This window comes from Notolepis coatsorum, assembly GCF_963971535.1.
Source record: "Notolepis coatsorum genome assembly, chromosome: 1".
NCBI lineage: Eukaryota > Metazoa > Chordata > Actinopteri > Aulopiformes > Paralepididae > Notolepis > Notolepis coatsorum.
In genome coordinates this window covers 188612693-188629654 of record NC_140165.1, presented here as the reverse complement: position 1 = coordinate 188629654, position 16962 = coordinate 188612693, and the positions used below count along the sequence as shown (strand labels likewise).

General features: G+C 44.2%; 1 protein-coding gene across 1 annotated transcript in view; it reads right to left on the bottom strand.

Annotated features, from left to right (window-relative positions):
- Positions 1-16962, bottom strand: part of fam124b (family with sequence similarity 124B) — a 49381-nt gene that overhangs the window by 2208 nt on the left and 30211 nt on the right. Inside the window, exons 4-6 of the mRNA XM_084324004.1 lie at positions 11463-11843; positions 7562-7758; positions 6362-6488 (exon numbers count right to left, since the gene is read on the bottom strand). Coding sequence (XP_084180130.1) covers positions 6362-6488; positions 7562-7758; positions 11463-11843 — 705 coding nt within the window. The remainder of the gene's footprint in view (positions 1-6361; positions 6489-7561; positions 7759-11462; positions 11844-16962) is intronic.

Below are 16962 nucleotides of genomic sequence, written 5' to 3'. Positions count from 1 at the left end.
CCATTAACTCACTCACCAAGTCCCGTGGTTGGAGTTCTGGCCTGGTTTTAATCATCTACACCACCTTGAGCATTTCCTACACTTGATTTATATTCCACTCTGAAGCATAGGGAATACTTGGACTGAGGTTTGGTATGGTATGGATGGTTAAAACGTTGATCTACATGTTATGGTGTGGCTGGTTAAAATATGTATCTACATGTTATGGTGTGGATGGTTAAAACGTTCATCAGCTTGTCATGGGGTGGATGGTTAAAACGTTTATCTGCATGTCATGGGGTGGATTAACACTTTTTTGTCTCGTGGCCCCATTTGCTGTCTGTCTGAAGCTTCCTGGTTCACTCAGAACTGGGCCAGAACTCCGACCACAGGACGTATTGAGTAAGCTAATGGCATTGCATCAACTATAATACTAGCAGGTATTTCATACCACTTAATGGGGACATATTTTAGTCCTTTTCAACAAGTTAAAGGTCTTTGACGTTGTCTGCTGAATAAAACCACTCACATTATGGATTCTACTAGCAGCCCCTATGCCTCTCTGTTTCAGTCCTGTTCTCATTCTAGCAGCCCCTATACCTCTCTGTTTCAGTCATTTTATGATGTGTTGGATGTGTGCTTAGCTGGAGCTGAGGATGCAGAAAAGATTCTTATTGGGGATTGGAACACGGATATGCAACAAAAAGATGCACCCGTCTTCAAATCCTTCAATAGGTTTTGTGATTTGCACGGCCTCAGCCAGCTAATCACCCAACCCACACGTGTATGTGAGTCAACTCAGAGGTCAGGATGAGGTCAATGGTAGTCTGACAAGTCCAAGATCTCCAATAAAGGGGTTATAGCATGCAGGTTAAGTGATCATTATATGATATTCTGTACCCGCAAAAAGCTAAAACAAAAGGCTGGCTGTCACAAAACAGTCACATCTAGAGACCTCAAAACCTACTCTAGCGAGGCCTTTAACCTTGAACTGGAGAGCCTGGACTGGTCAGATGAACTCAATGGTACACTGGTTGAAGAAACATGGCTTGGTTTCAAAACCAAATTTTCAACAATACTAAACAACATGGCCCCCCTAAGAACCACCAGGGTAAAAAAATCGCGCTGAGCCGTGGATGCACACTGAAATACTGACCGCTATGAAAACCAGAGACAAAAAATGCTCTGAGTTTCGTAAAAGTCAGTCAAAGCTTACCAAAAGCACGAGCAGTGAACTCCAAGCCCACGTGACTGAACTCAAACTGGAAAGAAACAGACTAAGAAATGACGTAAACTCCATGATCAAAACAGCAAAAAAAAATGTCAATGACAAAACTGAGGAAAACAAAAACAAACCACGTGAACTTTGGAAATTACTCAATAATCAACTAGGCTGCAGTAAAAAACTTAACCAGATTCTCAAACATAAACATAAAGACGGACAACACGCTCATCACAGACAAGCTGGATGTAGCCAATTACTTAAACATTTTCTTCACAAACATAGCCACAACACTGGTAAACAAACTACCCTCCCACTCAGGGCATTATGGGGTAGAACACATAGTAGCATACTACAAGAACCTAGGGGTCCACAAAGACGACTTCAAACTGGAAATGGTAACAACAGATGAGGTACTCAAAAAACTGAGCGCCCTCCAACCTAACAAGGCCACTGGCCATGACAACATCCCCTCCAAATTCCTCAGAGACTCAGCAGCCGCCATCACCCCAGTCATCACACCAGCGTTTCCGTTAGCCGGTAATTACCGGTATTTGACTGGCAAAATATGTTGAAGTCCGAATATTTAAATATCTCCGGTCATAATGTCCGGTGGAAATAATTCCTCTAAGCACAATTTTATTATTTGAATTGTATTAAAATAGGCTAAAATTAAATAGCCTATGAACGAAACAATCATTACATTTGTTTCATTGTGCTTCGCTCTAATAAAGCGCGGATGGCGCCGCTCGGATGTGAATCTTTTTTTTTCTTTTTTTGAGCCTGTCTGGCCACCATAATAACGACAAACAGCTATACGAGCGAGAGAGAGAGATGGCCAAATAAGCTAAACCTAACAAATATTTCATGAAACCAAGCACAAGCAGGTCTAATAATAATGACATTGACAACGAAGATGAGTCTTCTGAAGTCACAGAGACCGCCGATGCTCCCGCGGAAAATAAACAAATGTCGAGCGTTCAGGCGGCGGCCCGAGTGGAAAGTTAAATTCTCCTGGCTGAGGTACGACATTATAGTCTAGTAGTCTAGCGTCTATGATGTACGAGAGATAACATTGATTGAACGTACACAAAGTACACTTTATTGATTGAACCACAAAGAGCATCCCCAGTCTGCTGCTACCGTTGCGAGCCTCGCAGAAGTCCACCTGTTCCAATGCAATGGGGATCTAGTCGCAGGTACAAAACGGATAGGCAGAACGAGACGGGGTGAGTAAGTGTTGAAATTTTTTAATCATAATGCAACTGTTGGTTGACTGCCGTGTCACATAGTAATGCATATAATTGATTATAACTAAATGTAGGCTATAATGAAATCAACAAACGCATTACGAGCATGTGGCTCGTCCTCTCGCTCTCTGCATGCAAACGAGGCAATGTGATGATCAACTACAGTTTGCTGTGTGTGAAGTTGAACATTATGATATGTGTGACGTGTCTGATACAACGAGGTGAAGCGATGTCGACTCGAGATTCATTTGACGGCGCGGGAGCTTGATGCTGGATCAGCGTATCGCACTAACTTGGGAGGCGAGAGATAGTAATTTGATTCTGCAAATCAATTTCTCATTCTTCGCTTGATGTAATTAATACAAATGTCCAATATAACGGAATTCGTTAGCTCATAAAAATGTGATTATAACAGACTGCTGTTTAAAACTCTGACCGGAATTTCAGGAATATGTCCGGGGATAGAAATCTTGCAGGACACTCAGACCGGCACGAATATGTTCTAACGGAAACGCTGCATCACACGCATAATAAACCTCTCCATAAAACAGAGACACGTCCCCAAGGACTTCAAAATTGCGAGAGTAACACCCCTGCACAAAAAGGGCAGTAAATTAGACCCAGGCAACTACCGCCCTGTTTCTATCCTTACCTCCATCTCGAAAGTCATGGAAGAAATTGTATACGAACAGGTCAAAAAGTACCTCGCGGGAAAAAAATCGAATCTACGAATTCCAATCTGGCTTCAGAACATCCCACTCCACTGACACATGCCTTCTCTATTTAAACGACCACATCAAACAAGAGGTGGACGCGGGTAAATACTGCGGCATGGTCATGCTGGACCTACAAAAGGCCTTCGACACTGTCAATCACACCATTCTGATTGACAAGCTAAAAGCAATTGGTTTTGATAGTCTATCAGTGAGCTGGATGCAATCCTACCTGGAGGGGAGAGAACAGATGGTGGAGGTAAACGGTACCCTATCCCCCCCCCTCACAGTGAGCTGTGGTGTTCCACAAGGAAGCATACTAGGACCGCTACTGTTCCTAATTTATGCAAATGACATGTCGTCAGCTTGTGACTGCAACTTGTTCCTGTTTGCGGACGACTCAGCCCTGCTGGTCTCTGACAAGAACAAGTTACAGGTTGAAAAAACCCTCAGCCCGGAACTAGGCAAAATCTGCATATGGCTCGCTGATAACAAACTATCATTACACATGGGCAAAACAGAGTCCATTCTCTTCGGTTCAAATAACAAACTCAGCAAGACCGACGGCTTCTCAGTTACAGTGGGTGACAATATTGTCACAAGGAAAGAAGAAATTACCTACCTGGGTTCAGGGACGCGAGAAGTCCGCGGGGAGTGGGGGTGCTGAGATATCGATCGTTTTTGATTAATTTTCTTTTTTTTATATAATTTTTTTTTATATAAAATATATATATTATATAATTATACTTGTAGTTGTATTGTCTGCGAGACATCGCCACCACGCAACACGTCAAAATGCTCGCTATCTGCAAACAGCTCCACTGTCTGTCACGTCATAACCAACACTCTCGTTCACTAGAGGATACTATGATGAATTGAAAATGGGGGACGGTCCCTGATGTAAACAAGACGAAAGTCTTTCTCTGGTCTGCATCCCCTTAACAATTGTATGTATTGAGCTGTACTGTACTGGACCCATTCTGCAATCTGTTAATAAACTTTTCAATCAAACTTTTCAATCAAAACAGCTGCCCAACTCCGCGCTCTGGGCGTTCTGATGCACACATCACAGCCCAGCTTACCCCACCTGGCTGTTGCGCCCTCCTCTGCAATTCGTTCCCTGCATACATGATCGCCGGCATGCAAAAGGTGTTCGATCACCCTCCCGGGGGCTCGGATAGTTCTGCTGGCTTGTTCATATATTCCTTTACTGCGAATTCAGCGTCCCAAAAGTTAACTATCCCAGGCAGGGCGCAGCCGCTGTGTCTATTTTTGTTACCAACTGATTTCCAGTTCCGCGTTGACGCTTCCAGGCCGCGTCTATTCGAATCCCAACCGGTTCATGCGTCGGCTACACGGCACTGATAATAACACTGCATTATCGAGACAGCGCTCCTATGACGATCTGAATGAATTCCAAGAGTAGGGTAAATCTGCAGTGCCGTTCCGCTCTGTGACATGAGTAGCCTCGGTTACAAATTTGGAATAAAATCCAAAACAACCTTGCAGTTGCAGTTACACTCCCATCCAGCAGGGGGTGCTGCAGCCCCTGCCGCACCCCCCCTTCTCGCGTCCTTGCCTGGGTTCCATCCTAGAGGCAAATCTTTCCTGTGACAAAATGGCATCCAATGTAATAAAAAAAGTCAACCAACGAACTCGATTCTTGTACCGGATCTCCTCACTGGTAAACAAGAATACCCTGAAGACTCTGGCAGGAGCACTCATTCAAGGGTACTACGACTATGCTCGCACCTCATGGTACCAAAGCACCTCAAAGGCGCTAAAAACAAAATTACAAACATATCAAAACAAACTGGTCAGACTACTGCTTGACCTTACTCCTAGAACCCACCTCACCCCTGCCCACTTTGACAACCTAGGATGGCTTAGAGTAGACGACAGAGTACAGCAACTTGCAATGGGCCTGGTCTACAAGATACACTACACGACTAAGGTACCCATGTACATGTCAAAATACTTCCCAAAGGTCACGATCACAACACCAGAGGGAGCTCCACAAATCATGTTAAACCCAGATTCGGCTCAAACAAGGGACTAAACACGTTTCGCAATTATGCCACATCAATGTGGAACGCCCTACCAAAAGCTGTAAAGGAATATGAATCACTACCCACTTTCAAAAACACTCTCAAAGAACACCTACGGGAGACTGCAATTCGAAACTGGCCCCTGTAAATGTCCTAACCCAACCCCCTCCAATGTACAGTAAATGACCAAGTATGGTTATTGTCAATATTCCAATGTACAGTTTTGCTTGTACAGTTGTACAGTGTCCCCCACCCCCCACCCCTCTTACCCAACCCCCCCCCCCCAACCACCTCCAATGTACAGTCCCCCCCCACCCCCCCAACACCACCCCACCTACACCAACCTCCTCCAATGTACAGTTTCTACATCAAATGTATATACTCTTTTTTCTGGACTCTTTTTTTTATCACAAACAGTACTGTATTTGCAAATCTGGTATGTCATAAATGTATAAATGTAGCAGTACTGTCTATCTGTATGTCGTGTATGTCATATATGTTATGATGAATTGAAAATGGGGGACCCTGATGTAAACTAGACAAAAGTCTTTCTCTGGTCTGCATCCCCTTAACAATTGTATGTATTGAGCTGTACTGTACTGTACCCATTCTGCAATCTGTTAATAAAGTTTTCAATCAATCAATCAATCAATCAATCAATCAATCAATCAATCAATCAATCAATCAATCAATCAATCAATCAATGTTCTCATTCTAGCAGCCCCTATATCTCTCTGTTTCAGTCCTGTTCTCAACAGGCTGTTTCTGTGCCTGTAACAAGTGAGCTGCTTTTATCATACAAATACGATAGTTATCATACATCAGTGGTACATACATTGCAGATCAAATATGACTCAAGATCCAGCGATAGCATAGCAATATTGTTGTTACAAATGTTGTCCGAAACATATTTTAGGGTTAAAAAAGATCTTGTACACGCATATTTTATGAAGATATCTTCACTTTACATATGGCTCATTTCAAGAGGGAGGGTTCTTGTCACAGCTGAACTGCAGAAATGTAACATTTTCTGTGTTGGGACAACCCCTCATTCTGTAAATTACCCCCTAATGGTTGATTACTAGACTAACCAACTAAGAGAGGGGGGGGGGGTCTAATCTCCTTCTGATCCTCCTCCCAATGGCTTACCGTGCCTGTGGGGTGGGCGGGGCAGGGGTGTGGCCAGGCTGTGGTTGAGGGCATAGCCGGAGACGCTGGCGAGGTTTAGGGGGAAAGCACAGGTCAGAGGTCGCTGGGGTTGTTCTAAATCTTTTACCTGTTGAGACGACAGAAGGCAGGAGGAGCATTAGGACTCACTAGAGAGGGGAAGCTCCACCCCCAATCTGTGATGTCAGAGTGCAGCAAGAATGTGTTTCACTACTCCTGATAACTAGCTCCTAGTATTGTGGCTGTACTGAGTGAATTAAACTCCAGAGCTTTCCCTAAACAATGGTATAGGGGTGCAGCGCCACCATGTGTTAAAAAAATTAAAGATATATATAGGCCTATTATTATTATTTTCTTTTTTCCCCCACATTTCTTTCTTTGCAGGGAAAGCTCTAGGACCAGCTTAGAAACAGGTGCATCATTGTATAATATGTGATTGCTCTGTCCTCTGTTCCAGTGTGTGTGTGTGTGTGTGTGTGTGTGTGTGTGTGTGTGTGTGTGTGTGTGTGTGCGCGTGCATGTGTGAGTCTTTGTGTAACTATTGTGCAACTTTATACACTGTACTTAAATAAATAACCTATTTGGAACTTACCCTTGTGTTTGCTATTTTATTTAAACTATGTTTTGAAGTTGTAGGAAATTACAGCAAATTGATTTCTTTATTGCAAATGTTTTTGCCTCCCTCCAGACCAGCCCCTAGTTGAGACCATCTTGTTTGAAAAACCTGGGGAAAGCCCTGAACGCTGTTGACTCTTTTAGCCATACGCAGTGAAAACATAGTCAACTAGTTATCCGTGTTAGTTATCGGTCTTATTGAGACCAGGGGGATTAGCAAGATAAGTCACTTTGACAGAATTCTCATCCACGCATTCAACATATGGCTAACCTGTTTAGACTCTCTGTGAGTGACATGAGCTATGTGCCCCTGCACTTAGCTGATTACATCATCTGTTTTAGGGAGGGGGTGTTGGGAGTAACAGGTCCAGCTCCTCGTGGGGTTTCTAGTTTCTAGTTGCTGTATTTAACTGGGGCTAGACATGGTCTAGCATGTTTGTTTGTTTTATTTACAAGTTTCTTTGGTGGTTGGGTTTGTGTCTCCCCTGAATTTGCTCTAGTTGATTTCAAGATGCACACCACCAACATTCATTAAACCATTTGAGGGTCTTGTATGCGTGTGTGTACCTGAAAGAGGATCTTGTTTCCGTCCAGGTCTTCAGTCTGCCAGCGGGAGGCACTGATGGGGCTACAGGGGTTGGGCAGCAGAGGCACCAGCTGACCGATCTCCTCCACCTGGAACTGCAACACGGCACAAGTACAGGTCTCCACGCGCACCCCCGGAGACAGCTGCTTCACCGCCAGCTGCAGACACAGACCAGGCTCTGAGACCAACAGAACACAGTAGATTACAATAGAGCACAGAGGAGACACAGACCAGGCTCTGAGACCAACAGAACACAGTAGATTACAATAGAGCACAGAGGAGACACAGACCAGGCTCTGAGACCAACAGAACACAGTAGATTACAATAGAGCACAGAGGAGACACAGACCAGGCTCTGAGACCAACAGAACACAGTAGATTACAATAGAGCACAGAGGAGACACAGACCAGGCTCTGAGACCAACAGAACACAGTAGATTACAATAGAGCACAGAGGAGACACAGACCAGGCTCTGAGACCAACAGAACACAGTAGATTACAATAGAGCACAGAGGAGACACAGACCAGGCTCTGAGACCAACAGAACACAGTAGATTACAATAGAGCACAGAGGAGACAGCTGCAGACACAGACCAGGTTTTGAGACAAGCAGAACATAGTAGAGTACAATAGAGCACCTGTACACATACATCTCATGGTCTCCAAATCAATAACTTCTTTTCGATGTCAAATATGCATACTTTACTTAACACACACCTACTGTTGATTATCCTTTACTTAACACACACCTACTGGTGATTATCCTTTACTTAACACACACCTACTATTGATTATCCTTTACTTAACACACACCTACTGGTGATTATCCTTTACTTAACACACCTACTGGTGATTATCCTTTACTTAACACACACCTACTATTGATTATCCTTTACTTAACACACACCTACTGGTGATTATCCTTTACTTAACACACCTACTGGTGATTATCCTTTACTTAACACACCTACTATTGATTATCCTTTACTTAACACACACCTACTGGTGATTATCCTTTACTTAACACACACCTACTATTGATTATCCTTTACTTAACACACACCTACTGGTGATTATCCTTTACTTAACACACCTACTGGTGATTATCCTTTACTTAACACACCTACTGTTGATTATCCTTTACTTAACACACACCTAGTGTTCATTATCCCTTACTTAACACATTGTGCCCATCATTGTACCCAGCCTGCCAGCACTCTAACCCTATGGAGATGTTTACCTTCTTTGCAGGGCTATAACTTTTTAAATTATATTGCTATATTGACATTACTATGGCCCATTCAACATCGATTATCTATCGTTCCGGATGTGGGAACGTTATATTTTTTCATTCATACATTGTTGTGTTAATACCTTCGAGAATATAAGTATGTTTTTAAGCTTTTCTGCTGTAATTCCAAAAATGCTAGTTATAGGCCCTGACGCATATGATAGATTATCGATTGCCGTTTCTTTCCTATACACGCTATATTAAAAAATTCAAATGTATATGATCGGTATACATTATGCTTCATCATGCGTGAAGGAAAGGGGGGGGGGGGGGGGTCGTTTATAATTCCTTGATAGTCAGTAACGGCTTTATTTGTCTGGAATTTCCCCGTGAGGGATTAATAAAAGATATCCTTATCCTTTATTTAGTATGGGTTGATATATTGATCAGACTGATTGCAAACAAGGAAATGGACAATCGGGCTGAAAATAACGTTAGTGTCCTCTTACCGTTCGCCGATGAGACTGGAGAAAAAATATCCCAATTATTTGACGCCGATCTCCTAGATCCATTTCCGGTTTGTATGGCGCAATAAACGCCGAAATCATATCGATTATTGCGTTTCGAAAGCGATCCCATGCACCAGAGTGTTTGTCTGGAGTCCCGTAACAAGATATGACTGCCGGAGGGATTTCCTCGATGCACCGACCGCCACTTCCGGTTTGACGTGAGTGTAACTCGCCCGACCATCCACCAGGCGGCGGTATTGAGGCGTTGCAATCTCAGACAGGGTGCCGCTGCAGTCCGGAGGGAGGCTGGATGAATTATGAATGCCATGGTGAAAAAATTTAATATTGATCCCAAAAACGGTTTATGCCGTTGTTGGCGTTCAACGCATGGCGGGCAATAACGACTTACGCCGTTTAGTAAGGGCCAAATGGATGAAATATGTGAAATGGATTTATGTGACCATGGGGTGGCGCTGTTGTTTATATAAGTGTCAGGTACACTGGCTGGGGTAGGAGGTTTGACCTGGAAGGGCAATGGTTTTTGACCGCAGGTTACCGCTGTTCAAACCCACCACAGCGTGAAATGTTTGTATGCAATAGTTATTCATTCATCTGATCTGTTTATGGAACCAAAAATATCCTGTTTTGCACGGTGAAGTAAATAAATATATTGTTCTGCATGAAGAGCTGCCTGCATCTTATCAGTGGAACATTGACACACAGCAAACGGTTTGGTATCAGATCAGAAATTATAACAGCGCGTCAGCCAGATCCATCTACAGGCTCAAACCCTCAGTAGCTCCGTATGAGACGGGAGCTCCTTTAATACCTACTGTTCATTATCCCTTACTTAACACACACCTACTGTTGATTATCCCTTACTTAACACACACCTACTGTTGATTATCCCTTACTTAACATAGGCCTACACCTACTGTTGATTATCCCTTACTTAACATAGGCCTACACCTACTGTTGATTATCCCTTACTTAACACACACCTACTGTTGATTATCCCTTACTTAACACACACCTACTGTTGATTATCCCTTACTTAACATAGGCCTACACCTACTGTTGATTATCCCTTACTTAACACACACCTACTGTTGATTATCCCTTACTTAACACACACCTACTGTTGATTATCCCTTACTTACACACCTACTGTTGATTATCCCTTACTTAACACACGCCTACTGTTGATTATCCCTTACTTAACACACACCTACTGTTGATTATCCCTTACTTAACACACACCTACTGTTGATTATCCCTTACTTAACACACACCTACTGTTGATTATCCCTTACTTAACACACACCTACTGTTGATTATCCCTTACTTAACACACACCTACTGTTGATTATCCCTTACTTAACACACACCTACTGTTGATTATCCCTCATATTAAGTAATGTTAGTGTAGAATATAATATAGAATACCGTCAAGTAAAAAAGTGATACTAGCAAAGTGTGCAAACCAACTGCTACTGAGATGATTAGTTGAATGATAAAAAACATGTCCCCCTATTGGCATGGGATCAGATCCCACCAGTACCTTCTCTCCTGTGTCTCTAGAATCACATGTCCCCCTGCTGGCCTGGGATCAGATCCCACCAGTACCTTCTCTTCTGTGTCTCCCTCTCAGCCTAAACACTGGCCTCATAGAATAGAACAGAATATAGGCTAATAGAATAATGAGCCAACAGAATAAAACCTGTATGCAGGATGACCCAACAGAACCAACAGAAACAGACCTGTATGCAGGGTGACCCAACAGAACCAACAGAAAGAGACCTGTATGCAGGGTGAACCAACAGAAAGAGACCTGTATGCAGGGTGAACCAACAGAAAGAGACCTGTATGCAGGGTGAACCAACAGAAAGAGACCTGTATGCAGGGTGAACCAACAGAAACAGACCTGTATGCAGGGTGAACCAACAGAAACAGACCTGTATGCAGGGTGAACCAACAGAAACAGACCTGTATGCAGGGTGAACCAACAGAAACAGACCTGTATGCAGGGTGAACCAACAGAAACAGACCTGTATGCAGGGTGAACCAACAGAAACAGACCTGTATGCAGGGTGAACCAACAGAAACAGACCTGTATGCAGGGTGAACCAACAGAAACAGACCTGTATGCAGGGTGAACCAACAGAATCCAGGTTTCTGCTCCTGTGCCTGCCGCTGTAGCACGGTCTCGTACAGGCGCACGGCGTCCTCGTAGTTGTCGTAGCAACTGTACAACGTCAACCGCAGGATCTCCCCGCCGATGTGCACGGGTCGCACCCCCCACACCGGCATGCCAGGGGCCAGGCTGTAGAAGTCTCGGCTGGGCAGCAGGTAGGGCCTCAGCAGGGCGCCGGAGGTGATGTGGACACCAGCAGTACGACCACCGCTGCTCTCCGTGTGGTGGTACTGCCAGGGCGGCTGCTGCAGGAAGTCCACCACGCGAAGGATCCGCTCCTCGCCGTACGCCTCGTGGAGGAACAGAGTGACAGAGAGAGAGGGGTAGACTGCCAGCCGAGAGAGAGAGAGACATAATACCGTCACTCTTTAGACCACACGTGTCAAACTCGAAGCCTGCAGGCCAAATAACAAAATAAATAAATAAAACATCTGTCCCGCAGACTGAACTATACATTGGAGGTGATTGGATAGGTGGGGTGGGGTGGGGGGGGGGTGGGGGGGATTTGGCGAGTGGGGGGGTAACTGTACATTGGATTACCGACGAAACCTTACTTGGTCCCAAGAAGAGGGTCTCGTGTATTACTGGGTTAGGACATTTACATTGGAGGGGGTTGGGTTAGGACATTTACATTGGAGGGGGTTGGGTTAGGACATTTACATTGGAGGGGGTTGGGTTAGGACATTTACAGGGGCCAGTTTCGAATTGCAGTCTCCCATAGGTGCTCATTGAGAGTGGTTTTAAAAGATGGTAGTGATTCACATTCCTTTACATTGATGTGGCATAATTGCGAAACGTGTTTAGTCCTTTGTTTGAGCCGAATCTGGGTTTAACATGATTTGTGGAGCTCCCTCTGGTGTTGTAGTCGTGGTATTCACTGACCTTTGGGAAGTATTTTGACATGTAAATGAGGATACTAGGCTACTAGGATAATAGGCTAATAGGCTATCAACATTAAGCTAGCGGTAGCTTCAACATTAAGCTAGCGATGGCTTCAACATTAAGCTAGCGACAGCTTCAACATTAAGCTAGCGGTAGTTTCAACATTAAGATAGCGGCAGCTTCAACGTTAAGCTAACATAGGCTCCAACATTAAGCTAGCAGTAGCTTCAACATTAAGCTAGCGGTAGCTTCAACATTAAGCTAGCGGCAGCTTCAACATTAAGCTAGCGGCAGCTTCAACATTAAGCTAGCGGCAACTTCAACATGAAGCTAGCAGTAGCTTCAACATTAAGCCAGCAGCAGCTTCAACATTAGGCTAGCAGTAGCTTCAACATTAAGCTATCAGTAGCTTCAACATTAAGCTAGCAGTAGCTCCAACATTAAGCTAACAGTAGCTCCAACATTAAGCTAGCGGCATCTTCAACATTAAGCTAGCAGTAGCTCCAACATTAAGCTAACAGTAGCTCCAACATTAAGCTAGCAGTAGCTTCAACATTAAGCTAGCGGTAGCTTCAACATTAAGCTAGTGGCAGCTTCAACATTAAGCTAGCGGCAGCTTCAACATTAAGCTAGCAGTATTTTCAACATTAAGCTAACAGTAGCTCCAACATTAAGCTAGCAGTAGCTTCAACATTAAGCTAGCAGTAGCTCCAACATTAAGCTAACAGTAGCTCCAACATTAAGCTAGCAGTAGCGTCAACATTAAGCTAACAGTAGCTTCAACATTAAGCTAGCGGCAGCTTCAACATTAAGATAGCAGTAGCTTCAACATTAAGCTAACAGTAGCTTCAACATTAAGCTAGCGGCAGCTTCAACATTAAGCTAGCAGTAGCTTCAACATTAAGCCAGCAGCAGCTTCAACATTAAGCTAGCAGTAGCTTCAACCTTAAGCTAGCGGCAGCTTCAACATTAAGCTAGCGGCATCTTCAACATTAAGCTAGCAGTAGCTCCAACATTAAGCTAACAGTAGCTCCAACATTAAGCTAACAGTAGCTCCAACATTAAGCTAGCAGTAGCTTCAACATTAAGCTAGCGGTAGCTTCAACATTAAGCTAGCGGTAGCTTCAACATTAAGCTAGCAGCAGCTTCAACATTAAGCTAGCAGTAGCTTCAACATTAAGCTAGCGGCAGCTTCAACATTAAGCTAGCGGTAGCTTCAACATTAAGCTAGCAGCAGCTTCAACATTAAGCTAGCAGTAGCTTCAACATTAAGCTAGCGGCAGCTTCAACGTTAAGCTAACAGAGGCTCCAACATTAAGCTAGCAGTAGCTTCAACATTAAGATAGCGGTAGCTTCAACATTAAGCTAGCGGCAGCTTCAACATTAAGCTAGCGGCAGCTTCAACATTAAGCTAGCGGCAGCTTCAATATTAAGCTAGCAGTAGCTTCAACATTAAGCCAGCAGCAGCTTCAACATTAAGCTAGCAGTAGCTTCAACATTAAGCTAGCGGCAGCTTCAACATTAAGCTAGTGGCAGCTTCAACATTAAGCTAGCGGCAGCTTCAACATTAAGCTAGCAGTATCTTCAACATTAAGCTAACAGTAGCTCCAACATTAAGCTAGCAGTAGCTTCAACATTAAGCTAGCAGTAGCTCCAACATTAAGCTAACAGTAGCTCCAACATTAAGCTAGCGGCAGATTCAACATTAAGCTAGCGGCAGCTTCAACATTAAGCTAACAGTAGCTCCAACATTAAGCTAGCGGTAGCTTCAACATTAAGCTAGCAGTAGCTCCAACATTAAGCTAACAGTAGCTCCAACATTAAGCTAGCAGTAGCGTCAACATTAAGCTAACAGTAGCTTCAACATTAAGCTAGCGGCAGCTTCAACATTAAGATAGCAGTAGCTTCAACATTAAGCTAACAGTAGCTTCAACATTAAGCTAGCGGCAGCTTCAACATTAAGCTAGCAGTAGCTTCAACATTAAGCCAGCAGCAGCTTCAACATTAAGCTAGCAGTAGCTTCAACCTTAAGCTAGCGGCAGCTTCAACATTAAGCTAGTGGCAGCTTCAACGTTGTTTTGTGATGTTTGTAATTTTGTTTTTAGAGCCTTTGAGGTGCTTTGGTACCATGAGGTGCAAACATAGTCGTAGTACCCTTGAATGAGTGCTCCTGCCAGAGTCTTCAGGGTATTCTTGTTTACCAGAGAGGAGATCTAGTTTGTTGGTTGACTTTTTTTTATTACATTGGATGCCATTTTGTCACAGGAAAGATTTGCCTCTAGGATGGAACCTAGGTATGTAATTTCATCTTTCCTTGTGACAATATTGTCACCCACTGTAACTGAGAAGCCGTCGGCCTTGCCGAGTTTGTTATTTGAACCGAAGAGAATGGACTCTGTTTTACCCAGGTGTAATGATAGTTTGTTGTCAGCGAGCCAGGTGCAGATTTTGCCTAGTTCCGAGCTGAGGGTTTTTTTCAACCTGTAACTTGTTCTTGTCAGAGACCAGCAGGGCTGAGTCGTCCGCGAACAGGAACAAGTTGCAGTCACAAGCTGACGACATGTCATTTGCATAAATTAGGAACAGTAGCAGTCCTAGTATGCTTCCTTGTGGAACACCACAGCTCACTGGGAGGGGGGGGGGATAGGGTACCGTTTACCTCCACCATCTGTTCTCTCCCCTCCAGGTAGGATTGCATCCAGCTCACTGATTGACAAGCTAAAAGCAATTGGTTTTGATAGTCTATCAGAATGGAGTGATTGACAGTGTCGAAGGCCTTTTGTAGGTCCAGCATGACCATGCTGCAGTATTTGCCCGTGTAACGGGGAAGCCCGTGGGTATGTCCACAGTCATGGAAACAGGTGTGTTGACGAGTGACTGTGGCAGTGCGGGCTGGTAAATTAAACTCACTTCCCCATAACAGGGTTAACAGACACATAGGTACGGTAGTTAGGAGTGAATTCACTTCTTAGTGCAGCGGCCTGTGTCGTCGCCCGCGGACGCGGGAGCCCCCTGTTCGACTCCCCCTCGGGACATTCTCATTTAACATCAAACACAACGCAGACCCAGTATGATCCGTCACACCCGCGTCCACCTCTTGTTTGATGTGGTCGTTCAAATAGAGAAGGCATGTGTCAGTGGAGTGGGATGTTCTGAAGCCAGATTGGAATTCGAAGATTAGATTTTTTTTCCCGCCAGGTACTTTTCGACCTGTTCGTATACTATTTTTTCCATGACTTTCGAGATGGAGGTAAGAATAGAAACAGGGCGGTAGTTGCCTGGGTCTAATTTGCTGCCCTTTTTGTGCAGGGGGGTTACTCTCGCAATTTTTTAAGTCTTTGGGTACGTGTCCCTGTTTTATGGAGAGGTTTATTATGTGTGTGATGACTGGGGTGATGGCGGCTGCTGAGTCTTTGAGGAATTTGGAGGGGATATTGTCATGGCCAGTGGCCTTGTTAGGTTGGAGGGCGCTCAGTTTTTTGAGTACCTCAGCTGTTGTTACCATTTCTAGTTTGAAATCGTCTTTGCGGACCCCTAGGTTATTGTAGTAGGCTATGATATGTTCTACCCCAAAATGCCCTGAGTGGGAGGGTAGTTTATTTACCAAACTTTTAAGTAATTGGCCACATCCAGCTTGTCTGTGATGAGAGTGTTGTCTGTCTTTATGTTTATGTCTGAAAATCTGGTTTTAAGTTTTTTACTGCAGCCCAGTTTATTATCGAGTAATTTCCAAAGTTCACAGGGTTTATTTTTGTTTTCCTCAGTTTTGTCATTGATGAAATGATTTTTTGCAGTTTTGATCATGGAGTTTACTTCATTTCTTAGTCCGTTTCTTTGCAGTTTGAGTTCAGTCATGTGGGCTTAGAGTTCACTGCTCGAGCTTTTGGTAAGCTTTGACTGACTTTTACAAAACTCAGAGCATTTTTTGTCTCTGGTACATGCAGACACCACCTCCATATCTGTTCCTGTCATTTCTGACTACTGAGTAGTTTTCTATTTCAATTTCTGGGTCTGTCACAGAATTGTCAAGTTTTGTTTCTGAAAAACATAGTATGTTTGCCTTACCGTTAATAAATAATTGTCTGATTTCAGCCAGATCATGTTTCAGGCTGTTTGTATTTAGGTGAAATATATGAAGTCCATTTGTGTTGATTATCTGATTGATGTCGTCAGGCTGGAAGTATTTTTGTTCATCTGTGTCCGGTCCTGCGGTGGGGGGGGGGCTGGTTGTTGATTACAGATGCGTTTGGCGGTCCGGGTGGCGGACGGGGGGTGATACTGCCTTGTATCCATGTTCATTGTGGGGGAGGGGGGGTGGTTCTGTCCTTCGTCATGGGCCAGGTAGCCTAGCTAGCCTGGCTGGGCTGGCTAAGCTAGCAGGCGAGTCCTTGGTGTATATGTCGACGTCCCGCGCCGATTTGGGCTCCACTGTTGTGCGCTCCGGTTCTCTCCCTCTCGTCTCATCTGCAGGGGCTTCGGTGTGGGGATGTCGCCGCTTGCTGGTCGGCTGGTGCAACCGCTGGCTGCGTTGCTGTTGTTGATGTCCTCGACGGCCGTCGTCGGTG